This window comes from Carlito syrichta, unplaced genomic scaffold (genome assembly GCF_000164805.1).
Source record: "Carlito syrichta isolate Samal-C Ts95f unplaced genomic scaffold, Tarsius_syrichta-2.0.1 Scaffold313449, whole genome shotgun sequence".
Lineage (NCBI taxonomy): Eukaryota > Metazoa > Chordata > Mammalia > Primates > Tarsiidae > Carlito > Carlito syrichta.
The window spans coordinates 537,905-557,543 of record NW_007257545.1 but is presented as its reverse complement, the minus strand read 5'-3'; the positions used below and the strand labels follow the sequence as shown (position 1 = coordinate 557,543).

The 19,639-nt window shown below is 43.0% G+C and overlaps 1 protein-coding gene across 2 annotated transcripts in view; it reads left to right on the top strand.

The window, feature by feature from the left end:
• Positions 1–19,639, top strand: part of ARHGAP17 (Rho GTPase activating protein 17) — a 59,587-nt gene that overhangs the window by 32,880 nt on the left and 7,068 nt on the right. The window contains exons 14-18 of one of the 2 annotated variants that reach the window (XM_008070491.1): positions 2,383–2,474; positions 4,120–4,276; positions 5,788–6,021; positions 8,538–8,725; positions 14,032–14,652. In XM_008070491.1, coding sequence (XP_008068682.1) covers positions 2,383–2,474; positions 4,120–4,276; positions 5,788–6,021; positions 8,538–8,725; positions 14,032–14,652 — 1,292 coding nt within the window. The remainder of the gene's footprint in view (positions 1–2,382; positions 2,475–4,119; positions 4,277–5,787; positions 6,022–8,537; positions 8,726–14,031; positions 14,653–19,639) is intronic. The other variant, XM_008070493.1, reaches the window with a different exon arrangement.

The window sequence follows — 19,639 nt, the reverse complement described above, 5'->3', positions numbered from 1 at the left end:
GTGGCCGGGAGCGGCCACTGCACTCTAGTCTGGGGGACAGTGAGATTCCAACTCAAAAAAAATAAAGTACAGTGACTGTATGAATTTCAAAGTCTTTTTTTCATTCACTTACTCATGTATGCCCTGTCTTGTATCAGAAAGCATTTATATTTAGAAGATTATATTTAAAAATCTAATAGTAAGCCGGGTTCAGTAGCTCAGGCTATAATCCCAGCACTTTGGAAGGCTGAGGTGAGTGGTTTGCCTGAACCCATGGGTTTGAGACTAGCCTGGACAACTTGGCGAGCCCTCATCTCTACGATAAATAAAAAATTAGCTGGGCATGATAGCACGCGCCTATAGTTCCAGCTACTTGGAAGGCTGAGGCAGAAGGATCGCTGGAGCCCAGCAGATCGACTCTGGGGTGACCGTGAGTGTACCACTGCACTCAAGCCTGGGCAATGAAGTGAGACTCCAACTCAGAAAAATAAAATAAAAATCTAATAATATAAAGCAAAATTAAAGATAAGTAGACTGACCATGATGAATCATGCCTATAATCCTAGCACTTTGGGAGGCTGAGGCAGGAGGACTGCTTGAGCCCAGGAGTTCAAGACCAGTCTGAGCAATGTGGTGAGACCTTGTCTTTACCAAAAATTAAACATCAGCCAGGCATGGTGGTACACGCCAGTAGTCCCAGCTACTCAGGAGGCTAATGTGGAAGGATCACCTGAGACCAGGAGGTCGAGGCTGCAGTGAGCCATGATCCTGTCACTGCACTCCAGCCTGAGTGACAGACTGAGACTCCAACTCAAAAAGTAAATAAATAAAGATAAATAGATATACAAAGGTAACTAAAAGCCTAAAAGCAGTACAAAAAGCAATAAATTTAAAATTGATAGATTTGGTTCAATAACAGAAACTCGTATGTGTCAGAAAACATCTTAAACAAAAGGAATTCATTAAATAGGAAAAAGTTCTTCCACAAATATCCAGAATACATGAAAAGGTCTTGTGAATCAAAGGACAAATAGTATGTCTTTAAAAAAGAAAAATTGGGCCGGGCTCGGTGGCTCAGCCTGTAATCCCGCGCCTTTGGGAGGCTGAGGTGAGTGAATTGCCTGAGCCCGCGGGTTCGAGACCCGCCTGGGCAGCAAGACCTCATCTCTACAATAAATCAAAACATCAGCCGGGCGTGGTAGCGCATGCCTGTAATTCTGGCTACTCGGAAGGCTGAGGCGGAAGGATCACCGGAGCTCAGCAGGTCTAGGCTGCGGTGGCCGGGAGCGGCCATTGCACTCCAGTCTGGGTGACAGAGTGAGACTCCAACTCAAAAAAAGAAAGAAAGAAAAAAATTAGAAAGGACATGAGAGAACAGGTCCCTCCTGAATCTAGCAGGGTTCTAAAGCATGAAGACTGACCAAAACTCAGGTGGATGTGGGGGATGGGAAGGATAATTTGCAGGCAGAGTTTGCATTTTAAACTAGAATTTGAGAGGAGCTAGAACTGTTCTTTGGTTGGAAAATGGGGTGAAAATGTTCTGGTGGGACAAGAAATCCAAGTGATAATAGGAGAGAAGGGAGAGATCTGAGGCAGTTAGAACTGAGACCAAGTTTCTTGGGAACCCAGTGTCTTCATTTACAAAATAGACTTCATAACAAATTGTAAAAATGAAGTTAAATAAAATCAAAAAATCAGCCGGGCATGGTAGCATGTGCTTGTAGTTCCAGCTACTTGGAAGGCTGAGGTGGAAGGATCATCTGAGCCCAGCAGGTGGAGGCTGCGGTGACCAGGAACGTGCCACTGCACTCCAAACTGAGCGACAGACTCTCAACTCAAAAAAAAAAAAAAGCTCAGGCTCAGTGGCTCAGTCTATAATCCCAACACTTTGGGAGGCTGAGGTGAGTGGTTGCCTGAGCCTGCGGGTTCAAGACCAGCCCGGACAACTTGGCGAGACCTCTTCTCTACAATAAATCAAAAAAATTAGCTGGACATGATAGTGCATGCCTGTAGTTTCAGCTACTTGAAAGGCTGAGGTGGAAGGATCGCCAGAGCCCAGCAGGTTGACGCTGGGGTGGCCGTGAGCATGCTACTGCACTCCAGCCTAGGCGACAGAGTGAGACTCCAACTCAAAAAACAAAATTTAAAACCAGCATTTGACACACTGGTATTGATTGGCTTAACTGTTCAAAGAACCTGTAGTGCAGTGGACACTGTAATTACCACAGTGTGAACTAAGCAAGTAGGGGTGATTGTTTATAGGCCAAGACTTTGTGAATTTGATTTTGCATTTGTATTTAAAATTTTTATGCTTTGAAAATAATTAAATTGCCCTGATAACAACCTGTAGAAATTAGAGGCTGCCTAGGGGAAGCATTTCAATTTTGTGAACTTCCTTTGCAGAACGCTTGCTGAAATGGCAGCTGCTACCTCTGTCCACGTGGTTGCAGTGATCGAGCCCATTATCCAGCATGCTGACTGGTTCTTCCCTGAAGGTAATTATCAACTCACTTTCATTGACTGCCAAAGCAATATGAGAAGAGGATAAAAGCCTTCTTAAAGAGGAAAAATCCATCAGTAATCCCTTCATGATTGTACAATTGGCTTCAGTTTTTCGTGTTTTTTTCCCCAGACTCTGTTCATTTGCATTTGTATTTTGACATAATGGTAATCATATTATATTGTATTTCAGTTAGTCTCACTGAAACATATTCAACTGATATTCATTGAATACCCACTAGATGCCACATATTTGCTGGTGAGACATGCAGTCTTCCTTGAAGGAACTGGGCCACTGGAGAAGACAACCACATAAACAGATAAATTATAGTACATGACAAATTAGAAGATAGGTAGATGGCAGCCAGACACAGTGGCTCACGCCTGTAATCCTAGCACTTTGGAAGACTGAGATAGGAGGACTGCTTAAAGCCAGGAGTTTGAGACCAGCTGCAACATAGTGAAATCCCATCTCTTTAAAAAATGAAAAAAAATTAGCCAGGCTTAGTGACATGTGCCTGTGGTCTTAGCTACTTGGTGGGCTAAGGCAGGAGTATCACTTAACCCCAGGAATTTGAGGCTATACTGAGCTATGATCACTCCAGTATGGGTGACAAAGCAAAACATTGTCTCTAAAAATAAAATAAATAAATAAGTAAAAATAAGATAGGTGGATGAAGAAAGATTTGACAAACTCAGAAATGGGAACCAGGGATTGCTTTGTAAAGAGGTGATGTTGGCTGGGCTCGGTGGCTCAGCCTGTAATCCCAGCACTTTGGGAGGCCAAGGCAAGTGGATTGCCTGAGCCCATGGGTTCAAGACCTGCCCAGGCAACTTGGCAAGACCTCATCTCTACAATAAATCAAAAAATCAGCCGGATGTGGTAGCAAGGCTGAGGCAGAAGTATCACCGGAGCCCAGCAGGTCGAGGCTGCGGTGACCGGAGTGGCCACTGCACTCCAGTCTGGGTGACAGAATGAGATTCCAACTCAAAAAAAAGAATTAGGATTTCATCCTGTAGATAATACATTTTCAAACCAGGCTTATTACAGTCCTGAAATCCACAAAGGTTCCTATCGCCCCCCTGGGGGGTGCTGGTTGGGCAAGTGTTGGGAATCCATGCTTGCTTTCCCCAGAACTGCCCTGTAGCCATGATACCTGGAATGTAAGCCCCATTATATCAGGGCTGGGCCCATCTTTTCTTCATCACTGTCTTCTTATTGTCAGTAATCACACCTCATGGAAGTTGCCAGTGAAAAGACTGGAAGGATGAATCAATATTACCATTCTGTCTAAGATTTGAACATTCTGTACTCATTGAGCATTCTGTGTTCATTCTGTGCTCATTATTATCCTCTTCTGTATTCCAGGATTTTTGTTTCCACAAAAGGGAAAGCAGAAGAGTTGTGTAACTTATGTTCTGACTCGGATCCCCTCCTCTGTCTCTTGTTCTCTTATGTTACCTCCCATTGGTTTTACAAATCGTTCTTAACGATGAGAATGCCTGGGGGGCTTCCACTTGTGAAATAGTGGGGAGTCTTGCAGACTGAAGAATGATTTTCCTGATCCAATGGAAGTGTCTTAGGGCTCCCTCGACTTCTGTGTTCTATGTCTCATGCTTTTGTTTAATTTTCTCTTGCAGAGGTGGAATTTAACGTATCAGAAGCATTTGTACCTCTCGCCACCCCGAATTCTAATCACTCATCTCACACTGGAAATGACTCTGATTCGGGGACCCTGGAGAGGAAACGGCCAGCCAGCATGGCAGTGATGGAAGGGGATTTAGTGAAGAAGGAGAGGTGTGTTTCGACCATTCACTTGCAAATCAGCAGTAGATGTCATTTGTTAGACCAGTGACCAGTGATATCTGGTACTGGCTCAGTGGATTTGGGATTTGAGAGTGGCCCCCTGTGTACCCAAGACCGATAGAGTTTAGATAGTTTCCAGAATTCTGCTGTAGGCCATTCCAAGCATTAATCTGATGATAAAGTAGGTATGTAGCTCATTAGTTAACACTCGTACCATATGCATTCAAGCTTAACTTGATGGTCTGTGGTAAGCCCTACAGTGGAACAGCATCATGCACATGTTACAAATTCACCTAAATGTACTTGATTGGGGAAAACAAAAGAGAAAAGAAATAAATAAATAGTGTGTACTTTTGTTCAGGATTGAGTATGAGAACGACCCACCCCTCACAGTGAGTTGTGTGATTTGGTGTTTAAAGAGACATTTTTGGTATAACTTGGCATTACAATGGAAGCCGACCATTGAATTTGATATTCAGCTGGAGAAAACTCAGTATTTGTTAATTCTAGGAGAAAAAAAATTGCCATGTTGAACTTAGTGAAAAGCAGTATGTGTGTATATGCTATTCTCTATGGGCAATTTGTGGAATTTAAGGGTAATTAAGACTATCTGTGATTTTGGTCTTCAGATGCTAACTTGTAACGTGTGTATGATAGAATGCCACTATGCTGACGAGTATCGCAAAGAGTTAAGAGGCCTGTTGAAAGTAACATGCTTTTCTTGCATATATGTAATAATATTGCTAGAAGTAGTTTTACATTATTTTAATTGCCCAGTTCTATAGTGAGATGAGTGTTTTGTTTGTTTGTTTTGTTTTGGATTTTTTACCCATAGTAAAGGAACATGCTTTACTTTCTCATTCTATTACTCCAAAATTCACATTTCTTCTGTCCAGACATTTTACTTATCTGAACCCTCATGCACACATTCCATAGTGTTTCCTGATGACAAATTCTATCTATAACAAAATTAGCTTTCATATATTTTAAGTTACAAAGTGCAGTGTTTTGAGTCCAGTTAGCACATGGCAGACACTTCTCAGTTCTCTGCCTGGATAGATTCTCCCTGCCAGCTGATCCAGTCAACATGACCTTAGGGAGCCAGCTATCTGTTTTATTTTTTGAACCGAAAAATGTTTTCAAGTTTATGCACTCATTTCCCCAAATACAGATTTAAGATAGGAATTAGGCAGTATGGGAATAAACACATTAGCATGATGTCACTTAAGGTGAGGCCTGCCTGTTTGCTTTCAGCTGCTCACACCCAAATTGATCAGATGTTGATCAGTATCAGGTTCATTGGCTTTGCTCAGGTTTAAAGCCAATTGGAATCGCTTGCCTTGGTAATGGGGATGACCTTTATCTGGTCCTTGCCGCTTTGCTGCTTGCTGGGCAACTTGGGTGGCTGTCCCCGTGTGTGGTTTTAACATGTGTGAACTGACGGACTTCTGTCTCGGTAGTCGGCTTGCATGGTGTGTTGACTGTTTCTTCTCTCTGTGTAGCTTTGGTGTGAAGCTTGTGGACTTCCAGGCCCACCGGCGGGGTGGCACTCTAAATAGAAAGCACATATCCCCTGCTTTCCAGCCACCACTCCCGCCTACAGATGGCAGCACCTTGGCGCCAGCTGGCCCAGAGCCCCTTCCCCAGAGCTCTAGGGCTGAAAGCAGCTCCGGGGGTGGGACTGTCCCCTCCTCTGCAGGCATACTGGAGCAGGGACTGAGCCCAGGCGATGGCAGGTAAGGAGGCCGACTTCTGCTGGCAGTGGAGTCTGAACACCCCAGCCTTCTTGTAGGTGGTAGCCTTTGGGCATGGCATTCACACCCAAATCACTCTGGCATGGAGTGAACCAGATTCACTTTCACTCCTTCTGTTAGCAAAGGACAGGGGAAAAAAGGCTGCAAATTGCTTGCTTCCTTTTCTGTTTTCAAAAGAAAGCAACATTTGTTTGCACTCTTTGCCATACTGCTTTGGTGCTGGAAACTGGAAGCCAATAGGTATTATAAATCTATTTTATAATCTATTATAATACTGCAGGATTATTTATTTATAAATGTATAATACACAAATATATATTATTTATTTATTTATAACCTAGCAGTATTATAAATCTCTTTTACCTGTTTGATGTGTACCTGTCAGTGTTCATGTACTATTTTCTTGTTGTCACTCAGTATGCTAACTAGTAAGCATTTGAATGTAGCAAGTTAAATTGTAGTATTTCTGGCATTCATTTATTTATTCACTCATACATTCATTCACTTAGTCAAACATATTTACTGAGTCACTGATCTATGCCAGGCAGTGTACTAAGCACATGAGATGACTAAGGCTCCACTCCCCCAGACCTAGTTTTCAGTCTTGTAGGAGAGTTGACCCATGAGTCCAAGGAAGAAAATAAGATGGTAGATTTTCTTAGAAAGCTCTTTTGCTAAGTCACTTGGAGTGGGCTGCAAATGTCTAGTAACTTTTAAGGAGAGGCACCTTGTACTTGAGCTTTCTGTTTAATTGGCATTAATTCAGTTATGCAAGGAAATGACTGTCAGAGGTATTTCAGATGGTACCTCTCATGATGCAGACCTGGCAGCTACTGTAACATTGAGTCCTGCCACAGAGTATGTGCTAGCATTTCTTTTTCTTTTCTTTTTTTGAGTTGTAGTCTCACTCTGTTGCCCAGGCTGGAGTGCAGTGGCACGCTCATGGCCACCACAGCCTCGACCTGCTGGGCTTAGGTGAACCTTCCACCTCAACCTTCCAAGTATCTGGAACTACAGACACACACCACCACGCCCGGCCAATTTTTTTGTTTGTTTGTTTGTTTGTTTGTTTGTTTGTTTTAGAGATGAGGTCTGGCCAAGTTGCCCAGGCTGGTCTCAACCCCATGGCCTCAGGCAATCCTCTCACCTCAGCCTCCCAAAGTGCTGGGATTATGGGCATGAGCCACTGCACCCGGCTGTGCTAATATTTCTATTGTCATTTCCTCAGTGTTGGCCACCTACAAAGCACGTATGATCATATGTGAAGTAAAAATAAATGTACATAAAACAAGGACAGCCTGTTTATCCACACGTTTTTCCTCACATGGAGAGATGAATTTGCCTTGGGAGGACTCCCTCCTTTTATCACCCTGGGGGTGTGCGAGGGGGAGCCTCGGAGTCTGTGCAGTTGCTTATGAGGTCGGCATCTTGTTTTGTTAACAGAGCTGGATTCTGAGTGCTTTGTGCATTCCTCAGTTCCTTTTTACTCCCTTAGTTTGGAAAAGTTTCTTTTCTGTTAAGAAGAATTAAGGCTTCAAACTTTGCAGGGCTTCGTTTACACATCACAGGCTCCATGTTGGCTTTTCTGCAACTACTGCCTCATTCATGTCTCTGTTTAACTTTTTTTGTTTGGGGAAAAAAATAAGTAAATTCACACATTTTCATTTCCTCATGACATTCAATTTGTTTGATCAGTGCTAAATATTAATACATTATTTAAGACAATGATTTGGAGTATCAGTTATCAATTTGCTTTTTGTTTTTTAATGCTGTATTCTGTGGATATTTCTGTGTACATTTCACTAATGGCATTCACTCTTTGTTGACCTTGACAAAATGTAGGTGTAATGTTTATATAAGTTGTAGACCAGAAAGCATGAGTTCTGATCTTTTTCCTGCTACTATTGACTCTGGATTTTGAGTAACCGTTTAGCCTTTCAGAGTTTCTCTTTCCTCAAGTTCAAATTTTTTATAACCAAGCACTTTATAATTTGGAGTCTTATCTTACCATAACTTTTGTTTAGTTTTGTATATGTCAACACCCAAAAGCCCTTTTATGATATTAAATACTTCCCAATTTAAGTAAGCACAGGAGAACTTGCAATGTATTGTTAGTTGCTTTGAAATAGTCTCTTTCATGATGTTGTCGTGGCAGAGTGCTTGGAGGCCAGTCTGATGGAATGAATCTCATAAAATAAGTAGTTCTGTAGTTCCAGATACTTGGGAGGCTGAGGCAGGAGAATCACGTGAGCTCAGGAGTTCAAGGCCAGTCCAGGCAACATAGCAAGATGCCGTCCTTTAATTAGAAAAAAAGGAAAAAAAGTAGTTCTTGGCATCAAGTAAAATTAGCTTTTCAGCCCAGTGTCAATTATTTGAAATTTCACATCATCTCCTCGCCTGTGGAAACTCTGCTTGGAATCTTATATTTTATAGTTCAGTGTGTTTAGCTCTTCCAGCTGGAAATGTCTGACACCTAACTTGGTTTTTACTTCTCTTAGTCCTCCTAAACCCAAGGACCCTGTATATGCCGCTGTACCTGCACCTGCCGCTGTACCTGCACCAGGAAGAAACAGCAGTCAGATGGCCTCTGGCCCAAATCAACCCCAGGCAGCTGCTGGCTCCCACCAGCTCTCTGTGGGCCCAACTCACAATGCTGCTGGGCCTAGCCCGCATACCTTGAGACGAGGTAAGTAGCCCCCCTTCCTTCTCGCTCTTGGGGAAAGATGTATAAACCTCCTTGAGTTAATGCAAGGATTTAGCTGGTGAGATTTTTGGGCAGATCTTTTTCATCTGTTATTCAAAGGCAAGCAGGAAAATCAGTTGTTCAAGAGAAAAACCATTAAAGAGCAAGGAAAAACGAGGGAACAGAAAAGCAAACATTTAAGAATATGTTTTCCTTAGGAGCTACAAAACTTTAACAAAGAATCACTTCTCCAGGAACACTCCTGGTTTCCCAGGGATCTGGTATTCTAAGTCCTCTCTCTTTTTGGGAACCATCACAGCCTCTGTACTTACTGGCTTTGCAGTTCTGAGAGTCACTGTAGTCTCTGAATTGAGGTCAGGGCTCTCTGGGTCTGATTAACATACTGAACTGCTCCCACTTGTCTCCCCTGTGGTCCTCCACCCAGCAGCCAGGGGAGTTGCTTTAAAACCCCAAGCAGATTATGTCATCTCTTGGTTAAATTCTTCAATGGTTTCCATGCTAGCCTCCCACCCAGGGTTCTCTGTGGTCTGGCCAGAGCCTGCCTCTGAGCCCATCTCTTATTCTGTTCTTCTCTCTCTCATCATACTCTCCTCTTTGTTTCTTGGATTAGCCAAGCTCATGTCTCCCTTGGGGCTTCCAGAACATTCTGTCCCATATCTTCATGCAGTTCCTGCTTATTATTCAGGTCTCAGCTCAGAGGTCATTTCCTGACCATCCAGTCTGAATTAGTGACCATCTGCCATCCCCATGAACATACAAATTATTCTCTAGCATATCACTCTTTCTTTCGAAGCATTTTTCTCAATCTGAAATTTTTAAATCTGTTTTTTCACTTATCACCAGTCTCACCAAGGATCTCATAGTGAACTGGAAGCTAATTTGACTCATGTACCTCCATATTTCTAGCCTTGTATGTACCTGTCACAGAGTGGGCACTCAAGAAAAATTTGTGCATCTAGGAGCTCTAAGTGCTTCTTAGGTTTAGAAAAACTGGTGGTGATCTTGCCCCACACTGGAACATTTGGTAATGTTTAGGGACCTTTTTGGTTGTTACAGGTAGAGAGAGGAATACTGCTGGCATCTAGTGGATAGAGATCAGGAATGCTGGTAAACATTCGACAGTGCATGGGACAGCCTTCCCAACAAAGAATTATCTGACCCAGATGTCACCAGTGCCTAGAATAAGAAACAGTGGTCTTAAAAGGGACATGATTCAATAGAGATGTTTCTCAAGCCAATTAAATTCCATGTGAACTACACTTATTGAGTGTGGATGATCTTCACTACAAAGTGACTTGTAGTTTTTAGTAGCTTAAGAAACAGGTAGATTTGTTACAACAAGTGCATTTTATTTTTTTGAGTTGGTGTCTTACTGTCGCCCAGGCTGAAGTGCAGTGACACGATCATGGCTCACTATAACCTCCACTTCCTGGGCCCAGGTGATCCTTCCACCTCGCCTCTCAAGTAGCTGGGACTATAGGCACATGCCACTGTGCTCGGCTAATTTTTTAATTTTATGTAGAGATGAGGCCTTACTGTGTTGTCCAGGATGGTCTCAAACTCCTCAGCTCAAGTGACCCTCCTGCCTTGGCCTCCCAAAGTGCTGGGATTACAAGCTTGAGCCATCATGCCCAGCCGCAAGTGCATTTTGCATGCAGGAAAGAATAGAATTCTAAGTCCATACTCTTTTAATCATCTTCTCTGTAACCAAAGCTGGGGAAATAGAACAAATAACAGTGTTGCCATTGAAAAACTTCCAGTTTGCCAGGTGTGGGGGCTCATGCCTATAATCCTAGCACTTTGGGATGCCGGAGTGAGAGGATTGCCTGAGCCTAGGGGTTCGAGACGAGCCTGGGCAACCTGGCAAGACCTCATCTCTACAAAAAAAAAAAAAAAAAAAATTAGCCAGGCATAGTGGTTCCAGCTACTTGGAAAGCTGAGGCAGAAGGATTGCCTGAGCCCAACAGGTCGAGGTAGTAGTGGCCGTGAGTGTGCTGCTGTACTCCAACATGACTGACAGTGAGAATCCTACTCAAAAAGGAAAAAAAGAAAGGAAAGGAAAACTTCCAATTCAGTTGGAATGATTAAGTATAGACATGATAAATCCTTAGAAAAAAAATTATAAGGCCACTCATATAACCAAGTACATAATATTACGTAGACTATTGACACCAGTGATAAGGCAAGGTGACCTGTGGGCTGACCCTCACAGAGAGGGGCAGGTAAATAGACTCTGAGAGCTCTGCCAGAGGCCAGCATGAGCAATGGCATCATACAGGGAAGTCATATCTCTTACTCCAGGGTCAGGAACTTAGACCAAGCATGACAAAAATCATGCATAAGTAGAATTCTCTTGGAATCTCTATGCAAGTGCTTCACTGGAGGCTCAATAAACCCCATAAGAACCAGGGGTTTTTTTTCCCATAAAAAAGCTCAGTTTGACTGGATGTGGTGATTCATGCCTATAATCCCAGCACTTTGGGAGACCAAAATAAGAAAATTGCCTGAACCCACAGGTTCGAGACCAGCCTAGGCAACTTGGCCAGACCTCATCTCTACAATAAATCAAAACATTAGCCGGGCATGGTGGCTCTTGCCTGTAGTTCCAGCTACTTGGAAGGGTGAGGCAGAAAGATCTCCTGAGCCCAGCAGGTTGAGGCTGTGGTGGCCAGGAGTGTGCCACTGCCCTCCATCCTGGGTGACAGAGTGAGACTCCAACTTAAAAAAAAAAGCTCAGTTCTTCAGTTGTTGACTTGTGCTTACGGGCAATGCTGTACAAAATAAAAATGTGTGTTCACTGAGAATCATGGTCCGAATGGAGATGCTCATACAGAGAGAGGTGTGAGGGCTGCCACTGACCCTGGGAACAGCAGCCGGTGACCCTACCTCCTGCTTGCTCACTGCGTCAGAACCTTTGCCCCTCTCTCTTTGACCAAGCTCCTGTCACCCCTGTAAATGAATTCTCACCTGTAAATGTACATCTACGTTATAAATGCATTGTAATGGCCAATCATATAGATGCTGGTCTGACTGCCTGCAAGGGGTGTGCCCAAGCTCTAGTGAGAAGCAGGTGACTGGACTTGATTTTAAAAATGTGGTACATATACACAGTGGAGTATTACACAACCATAAAGAAGGACAAACATATGGACTTCGCAGCATATCATACTCAGTGATCTATCACAGAAACAAAGAATATAGTACCTCATATTCTCACTCATAAGCAGACCCTAAACATTTACCATAATAGTATAAGAAAGGGATTGGCAATAGTGGGATACTGCTGGGGTAGGGGTGGGGGGAAAAACAACATTAATAAGCCTGATCTCAAACAGATCACGTGGGGAACAAAGGAAGGCCTAAACTTTACTTGTATGGTGACCACTTGTATACCTAATCTTGAATTGTACTCCACATCTTTACAGTAAAATTTTAAAAATTTTTTAAAAGAGAGAGAGAAGCAGGTAGATAGCCAGGAAAGGCAGAGGTGGGTGCCCTATAGCACCAGGATGGGCGCTGGAACAGTGTTTTCAGGAGACTGAACTGGCCATGGTGGAGGCCCAGCTGACTAGTGCAGTAATGCTTGCGGAGTGAGGAGGCCCACTTGGAGGGGTGGCAATGGCCACAGGAAGGGAGGATTCCCAGAGGGCTATATTGAGTGATCTGGTCTTGATAAAGGCTCTGGACTCCAAAGTTTGTTCTAAATTTTCCCTAAATCTGCATAACTGGTTAAAGGCCATTAATTTGACCTTTTCTAATTCAATTCCTACACACGTAGAGTGTAAATAAAAATGCCTACTCAAGGGGGATTGTGTAATAAATTCAATATGTCTGTCCGTGAAAGCACTGTGTTTATAAAGCACTACACAGATGTTAGTGGACTTTCTACATGTTATAGACCAGGAGGCCAGTTTGGGTACACTGCTTGTTTCCAGACTTCTTAAGGCCATCCTCTCCTCAGGGCTGCTGTCGTCTTCGTGGTATCTCAACTGATCCTTCAGGGAAATTAGTATTCTCTACCTGGGTTCATTAGTCCTATTTTTGGATTAAGACTCTTCCTCATAGCCACATTAGAAGTCTCCTGCTTCCTGAAATCACAGATCCAGGCTTCCTCACTGAATGAGTTTGATCCTTGTTTTCCTCTCCTGCCCCCAACTTCCCTGCATGTCTTAGGTGGTCTTAGACATGGCTTCCCTTTCTCCCAGCCCTGTCCCAATGTGAGATTTGGTCCCCCACTTTGTGACACTGTTCCCATGCTTCTAATTCCTCTGCACACGTAAATGTCAGAAATATTTTATTCAGCATGAATTTACAATGAATGTTGCTTAGAACCAAAAATGAAACATTTTAAAAAATCATGGCTGCTGCAGTGTCAACCTGCTGGGCTCAGGCAATCCTTCTGCCTCAGCCTTCTAAATAGCTGGACTTGTCCCACCATACGGGTTTTTGTTTTGTTTTGTTTTGTTTAAGAAAGCAGGATTTATTGAGAGGTCAGAAAAGCTCCAACAGTGGGAGGGGACCCGAAGGGGTTGCCCCAATTTTTTTATTTACCGTAGAGACAGCATCTCACCAAGTTGCTCAGACTGATTCCGAACCTCTGAGTTCAGGCAATCCTGGGATCTCAAAGTGCTGGGATCACAAGTGTAAGCCACCACTCCTGGCCTGTGTGTGTATAATGTACTTAATTTTTTAGATAAATTTGTTATTTTGGAATGGTTTTAGATGTATAGAAAGGTTGCAGAGGTAATGCTGAGAGTTCTCATATGCTCATCACCCAGTTTCCCCTGTTGTTAATATTAGTCTTACATCACCAAGGTACATTTATCACAACTAAGAAACCAACACTGGCACATGACTATAAACTAAACCTGATCTTTTGTGTAGATTTTTCTAGTTTTCCCATTCATGTCTATTTCCTGTCCAAGGATCTTATCCAAGAGACCACATTGCATTTAGTCATCATATCTTTTTAGTCTCCTCTGTTCTATGACAGATTCTTAGAGTTTTTGTGTTTTTTCAAGATCTTGACAGTCTTGGGGGGTTCTGGTCAGGCATTTTGAAGAAAGTCCCTCAATTTGCATTTGTCAGATGTTCTGCTGACAGACTGGGGCTGATGGTTCTGGGAACGAAGACACAAATTAAGATGCCTCCTGACCACATCCCATCGGGGATATGGGATGCCAAGCGTGGCTTTTTACTGGTGAGGTTAGCCTTGGACTCTTGGCCGCTGTAGTGTTGGCTGCCACTGTGCTGTTCTTACTGAAAGGTATTTTTCTTCCTTTGTGCAGCTGTTAAAAAACCTGCTCCGGCACCTCCAAAACCGGGCAACCCACCTCCTGGCCATCCTGGGGGCCAGAGTTCTTCAGGAACATCTCAGCATCCACCCAGTCTGTCACCAAAGCCACCTACTCGAAGCCCCTCTCCTCCCACCCAGCACACAGGCCAGTCTCCAGGCCAGCCCTCCCAGCCCTCCCAGCTCTCTGCACCCCGGAGGTACTCCAGCAGCCTGTCTCCAATCCAAGCTCCCAATCATCCTCCACCGCAGCCCCCGACCCAGGCCACGCCGCTGATGCATGCCAAACCGAGTAGCCAGGGCCCTCCCGTCCCCGTGGCATTGCCTGGTGAGCATGGACTTGAGCAGCCATCTCACACCCCTCCCCAGACTCCAACACCCCCCAGTACTCCGCCCTTAGGAAAGCAGAATCCTGGCCTGCCAGCTTCTCAAACCCAGGCCGGGAGTAACCCTGAAACTGCGCAGCCGTATTCTGGAACCTTACCGAGACCGAGACCAGTACCAAAGCCGAGGAACCGACCCAGTATGCCCCCACCCCCCCATCCTCCTGGTGCCCACTCAGCCGGGGATGGCCACCTCTCCAATGCAGCCTCAACAGCTTCCAAAATAGTAACAGGTAAGTAGGAAACCAATGCCCATATTCCCTCGTCTGCTCTACATTGCTTTTGTACTACTCCCTTCATTTAGGCTTTGATTTATAGCAAACTTCAGGGTGGCAAACTACACCTACAGGCCAAACCTGGTCTCCAGCCAGTTTTTGTAATGAAGGTTTTATTGGAACACAGATGTGCCCATTTGTTAACATTTTGTCTATGGCTGCTTTAGTGCTGAAACAGTTGAGTAGTCGTGACAGAGATCGTATGACCCACAAAGCTGTAAGTATTTTCTACCTGGCCCTGAAAGTTTGCTGACCTCTGATTGTATTATGTATCTTAAGAGCTAACCACATTTGCATTTTTCTGAATATAATGACTTTTTATCCAGGTGGGAGGTATTGTACAACATGAGCATGAAATTCATGTCTTAGTGAATTCCTCATGGAAATGCTTATTTTCCTTCTAAGAGTACAAATGTTCAAAGTAAGTGAAGAATTTCGGGAATAACTATAAGAAACATGATTTATGCCAAATTGGATGCTCTGGGAAGGGAGATCTCAGAACATGATCCTATCAGAGTACCATCTTCTAATAGTTTAGGATGGAAGGATCAAGATTTTCCTGTAATTCCATTGGAAACCTGTTTTGGAGTGGTGGTAATACAGATTTTGGTAGGCTACCTTATGGGACATTTTTAATGGGCAGTCTCTAGATCATTTTATTTAATTATAATAGATGAATAAAATAAAATTTAATTTTTATTATGATTTTTAAAAAATTTCTATCCCAAATGCTCTAATTTACTATTTAAAGATAGATATAAGTGGAGGCATTTTTTAAAAAGAGACTGAAGTATATCCGGACTCTCCAACCATAGTGAGTGACTTCTCAGCTGAAAATGAGCAAGGATACACCCAAAACTGCTACCCCAAGGGATAAGAATTAACCGACTCTAAAAATAATCTTTTGGTAACATTTTTCAGGAATAGAATACATAATTTGTATGTGTTATAAATAGCTAGTAACTTTTTTCTGATGACACCAGAGTTTTTATTTTGAAAACAACAAAGCCACAATGGTTTGTCTGTTTGTTTGTTTCCCAATAGATGCCCTTCCTAGTGCCCTCACAGGTGGGGAAGGTTTCCAGGATTAAGGTCTGTAACTCCCCCAAGCAGCTTGCACACAGCTCCAAATGCTCCTGCTTAGCCTGTTTTGAATATGTGCTTTTGACTTTGTGCTCAGGAGTGGCCATTTGACCCATGCCATGGCAGTCAATGGGCCATCCATTCTGTAGCATGTAGACATTCCTTTTGTTTTTATCGAAGCACTTTGAGCTGCAATGCTCCGAATTCAAGAGGTACATGTCAGTAGATTGAGAGCCCAATTCCTAGCCACTGGGGTAAGATACTAAGAAAATCTTCTTTTGGGTAAGCCTCTTACCAGCGTTCCACTTCTCCCAATGTCATTTACCTGTCATTGATTGACTCATCAGCATCTTACCAGAGAGGACTTGGGTACAGTTAGCACAAAAAATTGTGTCCTTTGTGTCTTGAGCTTTAATTTTTAATTTTTGCATCTTAAGTGCAAGTTAACTGCATGGAGCTTCTTAATTTGGTATATAAAATTCTCAGGACCAAAAAAAAAATTCTTCCCCCAAAGATCCTACACTGAATTCCTTGTAATTCTTTTGCATTCTAGCCTGCTTACTTTTTGCTTAATTAAACCATAGGAGCTTTTAAAAAGGCACTGTGAGCTCATCTAAATCTGCCCTTTGGGTTCCCATGTGGACGGCATAAGGCTTTCATTATGCATACAGTTGCTTTAATCAGCTGATCTGAGCCTTAATCCTTTTGTGGACTCCTTAGCCAGTGTTCACAGTTTTGATCTGAGTAAGACTTTCTTGTAGAAACCAAAAGAGGGAAACCTTTAAAACAGTGGGAGGGCCCAGGTATGATTGATTTCACAATATCATACTTGTAACACATCAAAATTTTATTCCTAGAGCTTTCCTTTTAGCTGGGTAAAAGACTACAGACCAGAATTATGCCTGTTCTTTAATACCATTGTTACCTGGAGTATGTTAATTCCAGAAAATCATTTTACTGATCTGCTACAATATTGTAATGTACTGTACTTGCTAGGCATAGTGGCTCACACCTATAATCCTAGCACTTTGGGAGGTGGAGGCAAGAGGATTGCCTGAACCCAGAGGTTCGAGACCAGCCTGGGCAACTTAACAAGACCTCGCCTCTACAGTAAATCAAAAAATTAGCTGGGCATGGTGGTACATGCCTTTAGTTTTGTTACTTGGAAGGCTGAGGCAAAAGAATCACCTGAGCCCAGCAGATTGAGGCTGCGGTGACCGTGAGCATGCCACTGCACTCCAGCCTGGGCAACAGAGTGAGACTCCAACTCAAAAAAAAAGCACTGTACTTTATAGTTATTAGATAAGTGAAATTTTACTTTAAAGATACTTTTCCTTGAGATATTAACTAAATATTTAAAAACCAATCTATGCCATGAATTCTCCTAACTCAAGAAATTCGAGGACACTACAATTATCTTTGTGTTACATAATTAACTATTAATATCTTAAAATCTCCTGGACTGCCATTGGAAATACACAGAAGGCCAGCATTCAGAATTTATGAATTTGCTAGTGTTGAGCATGCTGCTCTTAACCATTCATGGATATAGTCCATGGCTTTCCAGGAAGAAAAAAATGTAACTTCCTTGTGCAATTTATTTATTATGACATCATGTTTTCACTTGGAAAACTTTAGATAGATAAATTCCTGAAAACAGGTTATTCATTTAGAGCACTTAGTCTTAAAGAGTTGGCTTAAGGGATTTTGATAAACTCTTGGGGGAGATGATTGCTGCCAAGTAGGTTTGGCAGCCAACTTCTGGAAACTCAGCACCAGCACTGGAGAACGGAAGGATTCTGGTGTTATTTTTAATCTTCTCTTAATTGTGGCTCTGGAGAACAGTAGGGTTTTAATTCCCAAGTAAAAGAGTTTGCATCTTACTGCTTTTGAAATAATAGATTTTAGCAAAGAGTATTCTAATTTAAATATTTTATTAAATAATTTAGATGTATGACCTGCCATATTCAGTAAGAACTGAAATTGGAATATTTAATGGTAAGGAAAAGGCACCTGATTGGCCAAAGCATTTTTGCTACTTGATCATATTTGTGCACTAATGCCTGTTACTAACCGGCCCCCTAACCCTGCCTGCTTGCATCGCTACTAATAGTGCATGCACTAAAGAAGGACTGGCTTTGTTTATGCTTGCTGCAATTAGTTTGAATACTAAGTGTGTGCACAGACATGTAACAGGTGGTCACAGAGCTGGCCTTGGTTGTTCTTTAATTTTCATTATTTTCCATATTGGGCTGGCCTGAGGTGTAGCAGAGAGAGCACATAGTGTAGAGTCAGACATGTCTGAGTTGGAATTTCAGCTCTGTGTAGCATAGACAAGGCATCTGGTTGATATGTAAAATGGTGAAATCTGTTAGAATCATTGAAGGATTTAAATGAGAGAAAAGAAAAGCACCACTGTATATTAACAGTTATATATAGTGGATCTAAATGAATAGTAGTTATTTATCGTTTTCATCTGGAAGAATATATACACATATACACACACACACTTTTGGGGAGGGGGTTGGAGTCTCACTCTGTCGCTCAGGCTGGAGTGTGGTGGCACGCTCACAACCACCCCAGCGTCCACCTGCTGGGCTCTGGCGATCCTTCTGCCTCAGCCTTCCAGGTAGCTGGAACTACAGGTACGCGCTATCACACCCAGCTAAGTTTTTTATTTATTGTAGAGATGCGGTCTCACCAAGTTGCCCAGGCTGGTCTCAAATCTATGGGCTCAAGCAATCCTCTCACCTCAGCCTCCCAAAGGCCTGGGATTATAGGCGTGAGCCATCGTGCCTGGCCTAGAAGAATATATTTTTATTCAGAGTTATATATTAGGTTCATATGTCAACATTTGAAAAACTAATATGCCTGGACATGGCCTTCTAGGATCAAACATAAAAGGTTGGGGGCAGGGGTCCAGGCATCCATATTTTGGTTCTGATGGGGTCCAGGCATCCATATTTGGGTTCTGATGTACCACTTGTTTTTTTTAGTATCAGTGATTTCAAGGTTAAAAAGACAGTGCTGTGGAGAAGAAGATAAGAAGTATCTTTATATAATTCAGTGAGTTTGAGATTGTTCATGAGTCTTTTGTCCACTATACAGTAGACAGAGTCACTCACATAGTAGCTATACAACTGGACATTTTGCCGGCTGATCTCAGTGTTCTCCTTTAAATATCAAACTTCTTATATCATGAAATCAATACATCTTTAAAAATAAGCAGGGATATTAAAGAAAACTTGGGGTTGGGTGTGGTGGCTCACACCTGTAATCCCCACCCCTTAGGAGGGGGAGGCAAGAGGATTACCTGAGCCCAGGGGTTTGAGACCAGCCTGGGCAACATGGCGAGATCACATCTCTAAACTAAATGAAAGAATTGGCTGGGCAGGGTGGCACATGTCTGTAGTTACAGCTACTTAGAAAGCTAAAGTGGAAAGATTGCCTGAGCCCAGCAGGTCCTGGCTGTGGTGGCCGTGAGCATGCTACTGCACTCTAGCCTGGGTGACAGAGTGAGACTCTGACTCAAAAATGAATTAAAAATAAAAAACAAAGAAAACTTGAGAAGTAGAATTAATAAGAGATCTGGCTCACACCTATAATCCCAGCACTTTGAGAGGTAGAGGTGGGAGGGTTGCCTGAGCCCATGGGTTCAAGACCAGCCTGGGCAACTTGGCGAGACCTCATCTTTACAATAAATAGAAAAAGTTAGCCGGGCACAGTGGTGTATGCCTGTAATTCCAGCTTCCTGGAAGACTGAGGCCAAAGGATCACCTGAGTCCAGCAGGTCAAGGTTGCGGTGGCCATGAGTGTGCCACTGCACTCCAGCCTGGGTGACAGAGTGAGACTCCAGCTAAAA